This window comes from Clupea harengus, chromosome 16 (assembly GCF_900700415.2).
Source record: "Clupea harengus chromosome 16, Ch_v2.0.2, whole genome shotgun sequence".
NCBI classification, from domain to species: Eukaryota; Metazoa; Chordata; class Actinopteri; order Clupeiformes; family Clupeidae; genus Clupea; species Clupea harengus.
This window is the reverse complement of record NC_045167.1, coordinates 3336201-3352635: the sequence shown is the minus strand read 5'-3', so window position 1 is coordinate 3352635 and position 16435 is coordinate 3336201. Positions and strand designations below refer to the sequence as shown.

The window sequence follows — 16435 nt, the reverse complement described above, 5'->3', positions numbered from 1 at the left end:
TATGGGGGTTCTTCATTGAAGAGTTTGGATGGTCCCCCTGAATAGTTTGGATTAAAATGACAACCTGATGACTAATGAGAGTGTGGGCGTTTAAGTCATGAGCTTGATTAATTGGCGATCCTGTGTAACGGGCTAATCTGCTGCAGTGTGTTAGGGGAGCAGTGCCTGTGATGACTGCTCTGGCTGGTATCAGTGCTGCCCAGACCCGCTGGGTATTAGAGGAGAGAAGAACACATCATATATGTGTTACAGTCCACAGAGGATAATACTGCGGAGATACCGTTTGTTGTGTACCTGAATCTTCTCCGGTACACTCTACGAGCGACTGGGTAAACAGCATGGTAAAAGCAATTTCAGGGAATGTGACCCTGCAGGGAAAGATGAGCTCGGACTGAGAACTCTCAAGAGTAACACTCAAACAAATTCTGATCCAACTCAGTCAAAGCAGGTTGGGGCCAGAGATTTCTCAGGCAGGCTGGAGAATGTCCGTAACAGAGGAGGACTGCCACTGACATTGCACAAGGGGTAGGGTGACATGGCACCGAGCGGTCAAACAAGAGAAGAGATTTTTTTTCTGCATGTATTTGAGCCCAAAGCTGACTGCAGAAGTAGGGATTAAAGCTCAATCTCCTAAACTAGTTTATCTTTAACAGCCACTGGGTGTTTTGACGTAGCTGGTCATCACCTGAGCCCCGGTTAAGCTGACCTGAGCATGGGTGAACTGCTCAGACCGAGGGTCGGACACCAGATAAATGATTGGGCAAAACAGGTTACCATGTCAACAGTGAAGGCCTCTTATTGGTGGTCTGAACGGGACAGTGATGTCTTTCCGCATAACAATAACAATAATAATATTTGTATTTATGTGGCAATTGTAGAAGTACAAAGTGTTTTACAACCCATATCAATCAACAAAAGATCAACAATGCTAATAGGACATAAAAACCCTAAACAAACGTAATAGGGTAATAAACATCCTAATAAAAGAGAGAGAATACCTAAATATATACATACATAAAAATATAACAGAGGAAAGCATAAAAACCTAAAATAAGAGGAAATAAGAGGAAAAACAAGACAAAAGCTGACGAAGGCTGTTCCAAAGTCTGGGTGCCACTACTGCAAAGGCTTTATCACCTTTTGTTCTTAATCTTGATTTTGGAACAGCCAAGCGGGTCTGGTGTGAGTACCTTAAGTGCCTTGTGGGGGTACAAACAACACCAACAGGGTACACCACCTGAGCAGTTCCTGTATATAAGTGGGTGCTTGACCATGGAATGCCTTACAAGTGATTGAATTTTTGTTTAAATCAATTCTACATTTTTCAGTTCAGAAAAGAGGGCATTACAGGGATTAAGTCATGAGGAAATAAAGGCATGGATACGTTTTTCAATACCTCCATGGTCTAAAAATGACCTCACTTTGGCAATATTTCTAAATTGATAAAAACAGGATTGCACCAAGGACATAAAATGATCTGAAACACACCCACATTTCTGGACACCAGTTTTTCAACCAGTTAGAAGAGTGGCCTGGCCCAATTATAAGTACCTTTGTTTTTAAGGTGTTGAGTTGGGTGAAATGACTTATGTCAGATATGCATTTATGGATAGTCTGCAACTCGCCCACCTCATGTGGCTTGAAAGACAAGTAAATCGGAACATCATCAGCGTAGAAATGAAAATTTACATTATGATGTCTAAGGACATGACCTAGTGATAGCATACGTACAAAGTAAAAAGTAAGGGTCCTAAAATAGATCCCTGAGGGACAACATAGAGAACAGGAGAGGCAGAAGATATTTGATCACCCACAGACACCATAAAACATCTGTTCTTAAGAAAAGAACATCCACCAAAGTGCAGACCCTGTGATACCCACCCTACACAGACTTAGTCTGTCAATTAAAATAGTATGGTCCAGTGTCATAGGCTGCACTTAGATCAAGCAAAATTAAGACGGACATCTCCCCAGCATCTGCACTCAACAGTATGTTATTCCAGACTCTTAGAAGAGCGGTTTCAGTACTGTGATGTTGCCTGAAACCAGACTGAAGTTTCATTTTGCCCTAAGATATCAAGTAGCTGCTTAGCAACAGCTTTTTCTAATAACTTTGAAAAAAAAAAGGAACTTTGATGATAGGCCTGTAACTGCTGAGTTGTGAAGCATCCAAGTTAGGTTTTTTCAGCAGAGGCTGCACAACTGCCAATTTGAAATGGTCAGGAACTCAGCCAGTAGTGAGGGAGCGGTTTTTCAGATCCAGCAACGCAGGCCTGATAGAGTCGAGGACCTGTTGCAGACCCCTTGCGGAAACAATATCCAGCGGAGTGGAGGGGGGTTTAGCACTGTGCACTAGGGGTGGGGGAAAAAAATCGATTTTTCGATTTCTCTCGATTCTCTCTAGAACGATTCTGTCTCGATTCAGAAAAGTTCATAATCGATTTTTTGATAAAAAAAATAAATAAAAAAATCTTTTTTTTTTTTTTTTTTTTTACACATCCATTTTGTGTTGAAATGCAAGCTGCATCGATTATTGCATTGTTCATTGAAAGTCATAATTGTGACAAGGAAAAGCTTTTTCTCTAATAAAAAATAGAGAAGGTAATTCATCTGTTGATTTTCTTTAGTAGGAAGTGATTTGAGACTCTGAGTAGCAAACTCAAATGTTTTAAAAATCGACATGCATCGATAATCGTTTTATCGGTTTTGAATCGATAATCAGTTTTGAATCGATAATCGGTTTAGAATCGATAATCGGTTTAGAATCGAATCGTTGACCACTGAATCGGAATCGAATCGAATCGTGAGGTGCCAAGAGATTCCCACCCCTACTGTGCACTATACCTAGATATTAAGATCACATAGTGAAATAAGTGAAAAGAAGGAGCTCAACAACACCCACCTGGAGCCATGAACCTCCACTACTGAAGCAGGTGAAGCCATGTGACTATTTACCTTATTTCTAAAGAAAACAAGGAATTCCTCAAGGTCAATGCCAGATGGAATTGAGTCTTTAACTGGGTTCACTAAGGTGTTTGTTGTTTCAAATAAGAACTTGCCACTTTAACTTTAACATGACAGGTGAAGGGCAGTGAGGAAAATCTCTCTTGCTCAGTGGGATGTGGTTAAAGGGCCCACAGCAAGCCTCTTTGCCCTGCTCTATGGTTATATGCTGCCGGCCACAACAGGGCATCATGCAACCTCCTCTGGGGGATGGGTTCCATTTTACATAGCCTCGCTCCGCCCATCTATTGCTCCCAGCTCAGTCTGTGCTGTGACTATAGTATGGCATTACTTTCCCCTAGATGAATCAATACGCCACTCCGAGTGTCCCACCAATCAGAGGACAGTGGAGGTGGCTAAGTGTGATGACCTAGAAATTTAAAATGTAGCAACAACAATGGCGGCAGTGCTAGACGAAGCAATACAAACAGTAGAAGCAACGCAAGCAAACATTAAAGAACTGAAGCCTGAGCAAGAAGAATGTGCAATATTATTTATCGAGGGAAAATACATTGTTGTCTTATTGCCAATGGGGGTAATCTATCAGCTTGCACTGTTGGTGGCAAAGTAGGAAGTATAGCAATCCCATAATGGTCAATGTCAATTGGTGAAAGGCTAGTCCAATGGTTTCAAAATTTGAGTCTGGTTATATACCAGTATACATTTTACCCCTTTTTACACACACACACACACACACACACACACACACACACACACACACACACACACACACACACACACACACACCAGTTTAACTAGCTACAACATAGGTTACTATTAACGATAAATTGGATTGTTCCTGATACAGACTAGCCTATTTAGCGAGCCAAAATGCAATGTTTCTTAGTAGGCCTAGCTACCCAGCCTGTCCACAAGTAGGCTTATTAGCCTACTTAGAATGTTAACAGATGATGACACTCAGTTGATTACCCGATTTACCTACAATCTGTCTATCAAACTGTTGGATAAAAAAGGGAAAAGACTTAGTTACCTGTCCAGTCCGCTGCATGACTGGGCTACAGCTTGCACTGTGCCTTGCCAAAATCAGTGACAGATGTCTAGACCAATATGAGACTCGTAAATGACACATTTAGTGAGGGCTTATTATCTTATGGGTCACAATCTGTGTGAGGGGACAAGATGTATTAACACTCATCCCTTTCCGATAATTGTAACATTGCCAAAATTCTATGCTTAAAATATTGTTTGAATAATTGCTAAATATACTGTATGTATTATTTGTCACATTATGTTGGGTGGGCTTGTGCCCACCCTGAGTAAATGGGCATGATGCCAGTGGGATCTCAGGTTTGACCGCCAGACAGCGGTACCTTGCCCAGCACCAGCTCCCATTTCCTGCGGTTAGCCACAACCCCTTTGAGGGCCAGAGCATCTCCCACCACTGTGAGAAGTACATTATCTACCTCAGGCTCAGAGGCAAGGAAAGCCGTGGGAAGCGTCATCGCAGCTCCTGCTAACAGAGGACAACAGATCTTAGACGACAGGCCTCTTAGCGTGCCGAGCCTATTTCTCTTCCTGTCACCATCCTCATTCCCCAACCCTGCTGTCTCTCCCTCCCCCCCCCCTCCCCCCTCTCTCTCTCTCTCTCTCTCTCCCTCCACTCTTTCTCTCTCTTTCCCTCCCTTCCTCCACTCTGTCTCTCACGCTTTCTCCCTCTATTCTCTCTCTCTCTCTCCTTCTCTGCCTCCCTCCCTCCACTCTCTCTCTCGCTTTCTCATTCTCTCTAAGATCATTCTAAAGCAGATTCTTTCCCTCCTTTCTCAACATTATTTATGCCCTCACTCCATATCCTTAAGAAATGGGGGTAAGGAGCAAAATGTGGTTTCCTCTCTAACTGGGTTACATGTTTCTGCAAATAGCCATAGCATATAATGGGGAAGGACCCCCCCCCCACACACACACACACACACACACACACACACACACACAACCTAATTCCCCAAAGTCTCTGAAACCTCTCTTGAGACTAAGGCAGAAAAACACCTTATACACTTCTCCATGTGCTACCTAACACAAAACAGGCCATGCTGTCTTCTTTCAAATCCCCTGGTTTAAATTCTTTAACCCACAGGCCTTGTACCCACCCGTACCCAGAGGCGTCAGCATCCCCCTGCTGGGATCCTCTCCAGCCTCCACAGCACAGCCAAGCAGACACAGTTCTACCATATTAACAAAAGAAGCAGGAGCAGTACTAGCATGCGGCATCAAGTTGCTTTTGAGGATCCGTTGCTAAAAATTCTTCAGACATTTTTTTTTTCTGCCTATCCTCCTCGCTCTTTTGAAATGTGTCCTCTGTCAGGAGAATGTTTGACTGGGTGAGATTAACCTCACAATCCTGCTGGGGGAAAAAAACGTCGAGGCATGTCCTCAGCTGTCATTTCTGGTCATTTTAATTTGCCATGATAGCCATTTTCACTCTGCAGATCAGCTCTTCCTCAAAATGTTCCATTAGCAAGAGAGTGCTCAGAGAGAGTGTGGATCTAGGGTGTTTTTTGTGTCAAACTGATTCTGAACCAGGACTTCTTTTTGATCAATATAAGGTTAGGATTAAGTTGAAACAGGGTTGGGTTATTCCAGTGTTAGGCTGCTTAGGTAAGAACAGATCAAGGGTTTGGTTAAAACAGGGGATAGGTTCAGTGCCATGGCCCCTGTTTTCTGCTATCAGGCAGATGACGGATAGACACGCAGATGGTTTTAAGGCCAACAATATGCATTCATCTCATGTTTCTCTATAATCTTCATTTAGCATGCAGTCCGCTGTGTCATGTGATGCCAGCCATGGAAGCAGCGATGGGGATAAAGTGAAATGACAGACTGAGAGGATGGTGCCAGGTCCCCCCCCCCCCCCCTCCTCTCTCTCTCTCTCACTCACTCACTCTCTCACCCCCCCCCCTCTCTCTCTCTCTCTCTCTCTCTCTCTCACTCACTCTCTCACCCCCCCCCTCTCTCTCACTCACTCACTCCCCCCCCTCTCTCTCACTCACTCACTCTCTCACCCCCCCCCCCCTCTCTCTCACTCACTCACTCTCTCACCCATGTATGTGTTGACTATTGGCTTTGCATCAGATCAGCTCAAGGCAGTGATTTCCCCATTATGTGAATGCCTCGAATTGTATTCCTTTACTCTAGTGAGTCCACAAAGCAAGTTGATATTTCTTTTTAAGCCCATCGTGAAACCTAACGCAATAACAGAAGAACAACGGGTGTAATTGACGGCTTAAATGGGCTGCATCCACTTTCTATGGATTCATTTGTTTTTGTCATTTGTTTCCAATCACGGCCCACATCCTGTGCAGCTGCCCTGTATCTGTGCTGGCCTTGCATTCCCTCTTGTTAACAACACATTTTACAAGAAAATCTTCCCAGTTTGTCATTTTTAAACAGGTACCTCATGTTGCACTGACTCACTGTTTGAGAGGGTCCGCAGTGGGTATTTCTTTGAGGAATCATTCATGTACAACAAAGAGGGCAAGCAAGTCGTAAGCCTTCAATTCACCATGGAACAGAATGCAATGGCCACTCTAGCTGCAGTCTCCAGCCAGCCACCGAAACTCCATAACTTATACCAGAGAGCACGTAGCAGCTTAATGTGGGAACCAACCGCACAATACTCCCAACCTTCCCATGAGCCAAAGCGTTGCACACCACCCACTAGAGCGCCATACCTTTCGCCCCAAATGACACACTCAGAGGTCCCATCAGCCACCTCCACAGCACCGTTCAACAGCCAATACCAGCAAACCTTTTCTAAATCCTGATCCTGGAAAGAATGGAAAAAAAAAAAAAAAACATTTAAATTGCACAAGCTGATAAAAATCCAATCTTTTCTCTCTGTGCCCTCTCTGCAGTAAACCCTTAGAGTGATGTGCCAGGGGGCGGCTTAAAACAGCTTTACAATCCCTCTGCTGACAGCTACAACCTGCCTAGCCTTCAGAGCGTTCCCTGTTCATTTCCCCATCACCCAGACAAGCCTCCCTGACCCCTCACCCTTGACCTGAAACAACGCCTCACCTTCCTCCGCTGCTAGAGCAACACACACAGACACACACATCCATTGATGAGCTGATTTGATATATCTCCTCACAGCACTCACTTTAGTTTTCACCATCATAACTCCAGCAAAAGCCCCATAACAAACCCCTCATAGCACAGAGTGAGAGTCTACCCTTTTCCATCTCCTGCACTGCAAGGCACATCCCTCTGTCCCCACACACAGGGGTTCTTGGGTAAACCCTGCTAGTGCCACCACACAAGCATGGACTATCACTGGTACAGCCATATCTGAGGAGACTTCCGTGATGGATGGTGTTGCTGTCAGTGATACAATTTCCACAGAGTGCTGACTAAGCAAGAAAGGTACATAACCTATGTAGTGTACTGTACATCCATCAACAACACAAGCTACATATAAACCACATCTCTCTCTCTCTCTCTCTCTCTCTCTCTCTCTCTTTCTCACACACACACACACACGCACGCACAAACGCACGCACACACGACAATTCCTGCCTTAATCAATAAAGAAAAGATCTGGTTTAACAAGTCCCCTGTGCTGAAATGGACTCACAGTGAGATATCCCAGGCCACTGTGCTTGCCCTGCCTGTCGCCAAATAATTACACCGTGTCAAGTACACACTGTCATCATTTCTACCACACAACAAAGATGTTCCCGAAAGCACAACTGGTAAAGTGACATCCACTATAGTCACCGCATTACAGATGAACCTCGATCTCAGAAGCTTTAGCGAGGACATGTGCTGATGCTATCATGTCAAATATGAGGTTACGTGCGGTTTGTGTCTGGTGATGGAAATTACAGTTAGAACGTTAATAATAAATATCAGCAAAAGTGACAATAAATTAACCTGCTCCAGGAAAAGAGGTAAACCTGGGACGGTCTAGCAACCGAAGTTGATTCAACAAGTATATCATTTATTCCTGTGTAATGACTGAAAACCATCACAATGCAATGGTTGTATGTGCCATTACTATATAGCATTAAGACTTCGTATGCAGTTTTTTAAACAAAGCGATAAACAAAGCCATATTGCCAACATTCCCACGCTTTTACGACCCGGCAGCCACAGTCTGCCAGGAAACTGCTCAATAGTGCGAACTAGCCTGCGCTCTGGCAAGATGCTGAGTGTGACTGTGCAGTCCGCAACGTTAGCTCATGCGGCTACCTGCAAAAAGGGCAGTCGTTGGCACAACAGCGTTGCAATGCGCTCCGTTGCTTAGGACATAAAAGCGGCTAGAGCATCTTGTTCACATGTCGAGGTCTGTCTGACAGTCACACGAACTGGGAAACATCTGGACAGCATCAACGACCCTAAGTGCTTGTCAAGTTACACTTTTATGCTAATTTAAAAGCGGTTTTAATTTTCACAAACCTCCTGAATCCTGATGTTGTTTGTCGCCGTCAATCACGTGTAACCAGCGCTCACTCACCTTCTGCCTTAACTGAGATGCGGTCCTGTGTCCTCCCCGAATGCAACCCGGGAGGAATTTCAGATCCTCGAGCCTCCACCAGCGCCATCCAGCGCTGCAGCCAAAGCACAGAGCTCTCGCGAGAGTGCGCTGTTTTTCTCTTGCGTTGACATCATCGCATTTGAGCTGTGATTTGAGCCCCCTGCTGCCATCTAGCGGAACCCGACCTGACGCACTCACAAGAACAACAGTTACGTAATTACAAAGCCTTTATTTTGTAATTCGGTGTTTGGGGGCATGACATTGGTTTCCAATTGCTGCGTTCCCAGACCTCAAATCGACCTTAAAGGATGAGCGACACTTGTAACTTAGCGACTGCCAGGGGACTTGGTGAACTGCTGCGAGTATCCACCTGACTCTGAGAGAAAAAGCTAACTGACATATTAAAAAAAAACTTCTTGGTGTAGCCAACGCATTTTTAACCAAAGAAAGAGAGCCTTTTCTTTACATCACAAAAAAACGTTTAATGTATCAACACTTATCTTGTCATTCAATTGTCAGGTCTCATCATCATCCTTATCATCATAATCCATACTAATGTAGTGCTGTGATAAATCTTGTAAGTGATAACTTCAAGGATCAGGTGTGAAAAGCTGCTTTGTGAAGTTCGCACACATAGGGACAGATAGCAACATACTGTGGCCATTTTTCTCCTTTAAAGAAAACCACTTCAGTCTGCAAGCAAGTAAAGACCAATCACAGGTTTCGTGTATAAGCTGGTGGCCATGTTTGCACCCATTGCCATTGTGTGTGCAGTCAGCCTTAGAGTGTGTCTGTGTGAGAGACTGTGAGAGTGTGTGTATGTGTGAAAGACTGTGAGAGTGTGTGTATGTTTGAGTGACTGGGAGAAGTCCGCAGAGGTCTTCAGAGGTCGTCTGTCTCCCCATCAAATGGTATGGCATCCGTCTCCATGTCCAGGATGTGGCTGTGCTCATCGTTACACACCCAACCGATGGGCGTGCGGTTGAAGGAGGGTCGGGTGCGGATGTCAGACTGCTGCCCCGGCATTAGGTCAGGCTGCTCTGGGCACTTCAACACTGATGGCTGGAAGGTCAGCAGCTTGGAGCCCTGTTCAGCGCCTCCAAAAGGCAATGCCGTCCTGAGTGTGTGGGAAAAAATAGGCAGGAGATGGATTCGGTATCTTCGAGTTTTAAAACGCTTACATAAGGTTTCATCTTTCTCTTAAAAGAGAATTTCAAATGTTAGTAGCCAGACAATACAATTCAATAGGGTTATTTGAGAATCCACCCCATTGTCAGCAATGGAGACATTACCAATTATAATGCATCAGCTTCTGTCGATTACATTTCTGTATATACACTTGTTAAATGTGAGCAACTTTTCAGAACCCTCTGCCATGGCAGTTTTTATTTATTCAACCCATCTCCACACAATTTCACGTGATGCAAGTAAGTAGTAGAGTAAAGTGGATAGTGGATATTTTACCTGGTGACAAGTCTGTACTTGGGCTGGTATATTACCTGTTAAAAGTCTTGAACTTTGGCAGATCCTTGTGCACTTGTGGTCCAGGCATCCGTGACTGCATGGTTGCCCGAAGCTCCTCATCCCCCTTCATGGCACGTTCCCATGGAGACATGTACGTCTTGATATACTCCTGCCTCCTCCTCGCTTTCTCTGCAGCCACATCAACTTCCTCTGCACTCAGAGAAGAAGACCTTTAACACCACACACACACACACACACACACACACACACACACACACACACACACACACACACACACACACACACACCTCCCCATCAAGCCATCCCTCATGAACTATGATATTCTGACCTCTGCTCTTTGCTCTGTGTTTGGGAAACATTTGACAATAATATGCCAATGGGTATCTTGAAGTAGTCATTTATTGTTAACAGTTTTTCTCGATTGATTACATTCAAAAACTGGAACTTATGGCACAATGACCACAACCTGTAACTCATGTGCCAACTCCCTAAACCAATTCTGCTAAACTATAAGCACAATTATGTGCTTTAGACACAGATTTCAATTGTTAACCGCACTTTCTTCAACTCACAACACACAATTATCTGCTTTAGACACAAATTTCAATTGTTAACCACACTTTCTTCAAAACACTAAACACCATCCTCTCTACTTTGCACACTTCATCAATGCCAAAACCTCCTTGTGTTCAGACAGAACACACTGCTATTCAATTGGCAAAACTTCCATTTCCAAGGCTGTTGTGCAATTTGAAATCAAAGCTTTAGCAATATGATGGCCACAGGTTAGCTCCTGGTTTGGAGAACAATTGATGGCAACATTGAAGTGAGAGGTGATCAGAAAGGCAGAGGAGTGAGAGTAAGAGGAGGAGGAGGAGGAGGAAGAGGATGAAGAGAAAGAGCAAGAAGGAGAGCCATTATCTCTGATGAGATTCGGGCCACTGTGGTCAACCCTGTGGTCAACCATGGTTTGACCATGCAGGAGGCTGGCCAGAGGGTTCAACCAAATATAAGCCGCTTCTCAGTTGCATCCATTCTCTGGACATTCAGAAGAGGGAATAGGTAAGAAACACTACTATGACAGGAAAACACTAGTTTGAATGCCAGGAGCATAGTATTCTTGTATTTTCCATTGTACTGTATCTGTAAAATTACGTAAACAAATACAAAGTGCAACCATTGATGACCAAGACTAATTCCTAAACATCAATACAGTGAGCCTAGCCACAGTGGACTGTGTTCTAAGGCGGAACACCTTGAGAATAAAGCAGTGTACAGGGTGCAGTAGTTTTTTGTCCTTTTTTATTTTACATTTTTCTTTCTTTTTTTTTTTGACTGTACTGGCCTATATCCTATTGTTTGTTCTGTGCAAATCATTTACACATTCATTTGTGTTTGCTGTGATGTATAGGCTACAGCACTTTTGGAAAAAATAAAGAAATATTTTAGTTGTTACTGTATATTTGTGTGTTGTTTTATATTTGCGTAAAAACATTATACAGTTATATTTTACTACAGGAGTAAGCGTATAGTAACATAATGTTCCTGATAAGGCCTTCATACTGGTGTTTTCCCATTTCATAGTAGTGTTTTCCATTGAGCACATCAGTGTTCAATCGGTGCTTAGAATGTCTACTCATATAATGGGCTGTGTTTGTCATTAGAAAACAAAGTACCCTTTTGAGGTGACATAACACTGTTTTGAAAGCAAAGTTGCCTTTTGCAGGATGTATAAAGGGTTTTGCATTTTGTGTGACTGGTTTTGGGATTTGTGTTTTGAGGAAACGAGGCATGCTTTCAAAAAATGTGTGTTACCAATTGAGAAAAACTGTAAGCTCAATCTAATCAAGTAATGGAAAGTATCTGGACTGTCTGACCAGCAAATGGAAGGAAAGGTACCTTTGGGTTCAGGCTTTGGGGGAACTGGTGGTGGGAGCATCTCACAGCCTAGAGAGGGAACCAGGTCCTGCAGATTTAGCTGGAGAAGGACCAAGGACCATATACACAGATCAGATCAGTCTCTAAGCTGTTTTAGTATGCATGTTTGGTTTGTGTGTGTGTGTGTGTGTGTGTGTGTGTGTGTGTGTGTGTGTGTGTGTGTGTGTGTGTGTGTGTGTGTGTGTGTGTGTGTGTGTGTGTGTGTGTGTGTGTGCGTGTGTTTGTGTGTGTGTGTTTGTGTCTTACAGTGCACATCATTCTCTATGATGAGTCATTTCAGATTCCAGCAAAACATATGACTTTGTGTATCCTTTCATTAATAGTTAGGTTCTGAGGGACTACTCCATGAATGGATATATAACATTAATAGTCAGGTTCTGAGGGACTACTCCATGAATGGATGTATATTATATATGCCTAGCAAACTGACCCTGAAAAAATATTGATACCTCCAGTGGATCAGTGTATTGACGTCTCAAAACATATTGCCATATTGATCTTCTGGTTCCATCCCAGTGTGCAGTGTGTATGGTGTGTGTGTCCCTCACCATGTTCTGATCACTGACGATGAACTTCTCCACGCGCTGCTGACGCAAGTGGAACATCCTGGAGCCCTTGTTCGTCATCAAGGCCAGCTCCTCCAGCATCACGTCCTTGGGGGTCAGGATCTTGGTCCCCAGGTCAAACTCACTGGCTTCAGGATCGGATTCCTGATCTGTACAGTGGCAGAGATGCAGGCTTAAGGACAGCGAGAGGATACGCGGCCTTTGTAGTGTGCCATTTTGAATCTTGCCCTAATTAGATACCCTGCGGATATCCTTAAACATGTGTAAGGATCTCTCTAACTTGCCCGCACCACTCACAGTTTTCCTGATATGGTCCTTTCTGCAGGATATTCAGAGTAGTTTTATTCTAATAGAGATTACAGCAGGCAGGAGGGTGGAGGAAACTATTGTGAGGACCCGACAAAACAAAGATTTTATCAAATGCAATTCCTACTTCCTGCCCAGGGGTTCTTTTACATTGAAATATGGCCAAAGGTTAATTGCTGCTGTCAGTGCTGTGACAATCCAAGACAGTTCCAATGACAGGGTGACGTCATTAACAAATGGTCAACCGGGAGCTAAGGTTGTAAAGTGTGTAGAATCCAGAATCTGTGCAGTTTGTAAGTGAGTGAATGAATGAAACCAACATGTCATTACGTTTTTGCACGTTTGTATGTCTTTAGCGAAATGCCACTGACAGGATCTTTGTCCAGTCCTGGTCTAGTGGGACTCTGAACTGTACATGTGTATTGCACCATCAGTTCTGTCTTACCTATGGGTCAAGAGCAATGACATTAAATGTGACATTTGTATTTGAATAATTAGTCATGTGTAGTAAACAGTGAGAGGAGGATGATCAGGTAGATAAGTGCAGGCAGATAAGTGAACGGTTTATTGAGACAGTTGTTTTGATTTTTGTCAGGAAAGTGAATGAACCGCTTGTGTTTAGTGCTTAAAAGCAGCTGTGAAACCCTGGAGCAGCATCCACGAGGTGTCTGTGTCTGTCTGCACCTCTGAAAGAGATGGTTCTCACAGAAACACTACGGCTCATTAGAGAGGGAAAGGGGGGGAGGGGGGGGGGGTAATACAGAAGGTGTGGACAGCCATTTCTTATTGCTTTGTTTGCCCATAAATAGTTCATCACACCACAGCTTTTCAGCTGAAGTTTGCCAAACAAAATGTCTCTCAGAGCAAGAGGAAGATAATTACATTCTCCGTGATCTATATTTAACCGCAGCCCCTGATTATCAGCTGAGTTAACAAAACACACCAGTCCATCTGTCACATTTCATCTGTACATTTGACCACTTCCTGTTATTGAAACTGTCAGTCGACAACATATTTATATCTTCAATGTTTATACATTCAAACACAGATGGTGAGAACTGGTGTCAATGTATTACAGAAAATTCACACTCTGGTGTCCTTCCTGGATTCAGTTTCCATGACACTACAAGCATTTAGAAACTGTATTAGGTTTTAAATCCAATAAAATTACGGCCTTATCCTTAGGCTGGTGAGAAGTATGCGAAGGGGTATTGAGTTGCTGTTGGCTGGAGCCAAAGCAAGGGTCCAGGGGTGAGGGTATACATCAGAGTGCCTGATGCTGGGAGCACCGTGGAATGCTGGCCCTTCAAGCAGGACCAGGGAGAGAGAGAGAGAGAGAGAGGGGACTCAGGGATAGAAGATACCAGAGTGGGTAACTTATAATGGGCTGTGACATTTTAGAACATTCTGCCATGCATCACTGGCTGAGTCACATGCTTCTGTGGGGCTGGGGGCGTGGGCAGAGGGAGGGAGGGAGGGAGGGAGGGAGGGAAATAAACTGTAGAGCTGAGAACAGAGAGAGAAGCTGGTGGCACCAGTTACCTCGCCATCTGTTTGATTTCTGAGACCTCCCACGACAGCACTAACTGACCACTCCTAACTGACTGGTCCACAGACACTGAGAGCTAACTGGCCACTCCTAACTGACTGGTCCACAGACACTGAGAGCTAACTGGCCACTCCTAACTGACTGGTCCACAGACACTGAGAGCTAACTGGCCACTCCTAACTGACTGGTCCACAGACACTGAGAGCTAGTAGCTAATAGCTCTGTCTGGGAACTCGGGTATGGGGTGTGATTATCTCACAACGTGTGGGGCATTGGGCAACTCACCATCTTGTGGGATGTTGGTGAAGTCGGTGATGATTTTGGAGGGCTTTTTCCTCTTGTTAGGTGGAGCGGGGGCTGATTGAGGCATGTCTAAGGGGAGCCAAGGCACAACCAGATCAATAGACAGTTCCACAGCGTAACAATGGAGATGAAGCAACACATGCCTGAACATCTGAGACAGCAGCACAACTAGCTGCGTACTTGTTTATTAGTTATCATACGCAGAAAGTCATTCATCACTACCAAATTGTTTTCATATGTTGTGTTATATTTGTTCATGAACATGCAAGGTATTAGTTGAGTGGGGCCCCACAACGCCTCTGCCTGCCCACTCCCTAGTCGTCAATAAAATAATCAAACTGTCATTCAAAATGGCTGTCCTTTAGACTTAGCGTACAAAGTTTCTTGTGTGTCTAGGTTCAGTGCATTTGTGCAATTGGCAGAAAAAAAAAATTCGGCTCAAGAGTTTTCATCATGAAGTCTCTGTTGGAAGATGAGAAGTGACTATAAGCCGAGCACAGCCACATCTCCAGCTCCTGTTACGTGCAGCGGTATTCCAGTTTTAGCGAACTATATAAATCCATAACACGCAGGGAGCAATGCAGTCAGCACATTCCCAGATGTCCCTGCTACTTGTGTGGTGGGCTTAAAAAAAAGCCCGCCTGGTCATGTTCCGTTTATGTAAAGTCGGATATGTACTACTACTGTACATTTAAAGCGTCTTCAATTTTATGATGACAACATCTCAGAAACTTTAAGAAGATATTTGTTAAACAGGACTCAACAGGTCTTAACGCTGACCACCATGCAGGTATAGGTTCTAAATGTTCAATGTATTAAGTTATCTAGGAAAACACGACACCCAATATTGGGCTTGTATATTGCGCTCTAAGTAGACACATAAAACGGATCATCTCAGGTCAGCTGTACTGTCAGATCTTTTCAAAGGTTCTTGAGGTTCTTGATGGGTTCTTGTTCTTGGCAAAACTTCTAGCACAGAAAGCGGGCCTGTACAGTATCACACAGTTAAGGGAGGTGTCCTCATAAGCCATCCAGAGCAACAAGTGTCTTTTGAGGCAGCTGCCGTGCGTGAATGGGAAGACATGCAAAGTCTGAAATCCATGCACACAGAAGCATCCAAAGGCCCTCTTACCTAAAACCAAAGAGTCCCAGGGATTAAACAGAACTAAACCCCACTTCAAATCAGATCAAGCGTGTTCCAGGAAAGAAAAGTTTTGGATTATTCCACAATCCCAGTGTTTCTGGCACGTCCCGAACTCAACACTGTTGCACTTACTCTAGCCTTGCTCTTCTACAGCCCAGGAAGAGTGTAACCCAAGCAGAGGCAGGGACAGCATTTCTTTGGGGAGTATGTGTGCGGGGAGGGGGGGGGGGGTGCTTGGGCCCTGGGGGAGGGTGGGGTGGGGGGCGTGGGGGGCTGCAGTAAGCTGCTAGCTACAAAGCAGTGTGGCCTAAGGAAACAGGCCGGTGGTGATCCGAGAGTGATACTTTCTTGCAGATGCTTCTCATTACTATATATAGATCACCCAAGTGAGAGGAGTTTTGAGAGGGGCCCTCTTACAGTCGGGGGGATGGACAGTATTGAGGAGCAGGGCTGGTAAATCACTCTGGTCCACTTTCTCCAATTTGTGTGATCTTTCAAGTCAGGGTTCTCAGAAGTGTTGGGAGCCCTTTTTACCATGCTTATTTCTGACCAGTGTGGCATTTTAAGTTTCTTCTTGTCTCTCCTTTGCTCCCAAGTGAGCATCATCCCCTGGGTTTGGTGGTTTGGCAGACATTACTGCACAAGCTTTA

General features: G+C 44.3%; 1 protein-coding gene across 1 annotated transcript; it reads right to left on the bottom strand.

Moving 5' to 3' along the window:
- Nucleotides 1-8997: 8997 nt before the first annotated feature.
- On the bottom strand, nucleotides 8998-15954 carry myoz1b (myozenin 1b). The gene is made up of 6 exons (XM_012823758.3): nucleotides 15774-15954; nucleotides 14624-14710; nucleotides 12466-12632; nucleotides 11879-11957; nucleotides 9994-10168; nucleotides 8998-9611 (listed from the first exon to the last, which is right to left on the bottom strand). Exons 2-6 carry the CDS (start codon nucleotides 14706-14708, stop codon nucleotides 9377-9379), a joined length of 741 nt encoding a protein of 246 aa, XP_012679212.2. The 5' UTR covers nucleotides 14709-14710; nucleotides 15774-15954; the 3' UTR covers nucleotides 8998-9376.
- Between the last annotated feature and the right edge of the window lie 481 nt (nucleotides 15955-16435).

Excerpts from the sequence above, each read along its gene's own strand:
- myoz1b (XM_012823758.3), bottom strand. The coding sequence starts at position 14,708 with ATGCCTCAATCAGCCCCCGCTCCACCTAACAAGAGGAAAAAGCCCTCC. Across the intron at positions 12,633-14,623 it reads CACCAACATCCCACAAGATG|ATCAGGAATCCGATCCTGAA; the intron begins GTGAGTTGCCCA and ends GCCACTGTACAG. Across the intron at positions 11,958-12,465 it reads TCGTCAGTGATCAGAACATG|CTAAATCTGCAGGACCTGGT; the intron begins GTGAGGGACACA and ends GTCCTTCTCCAG.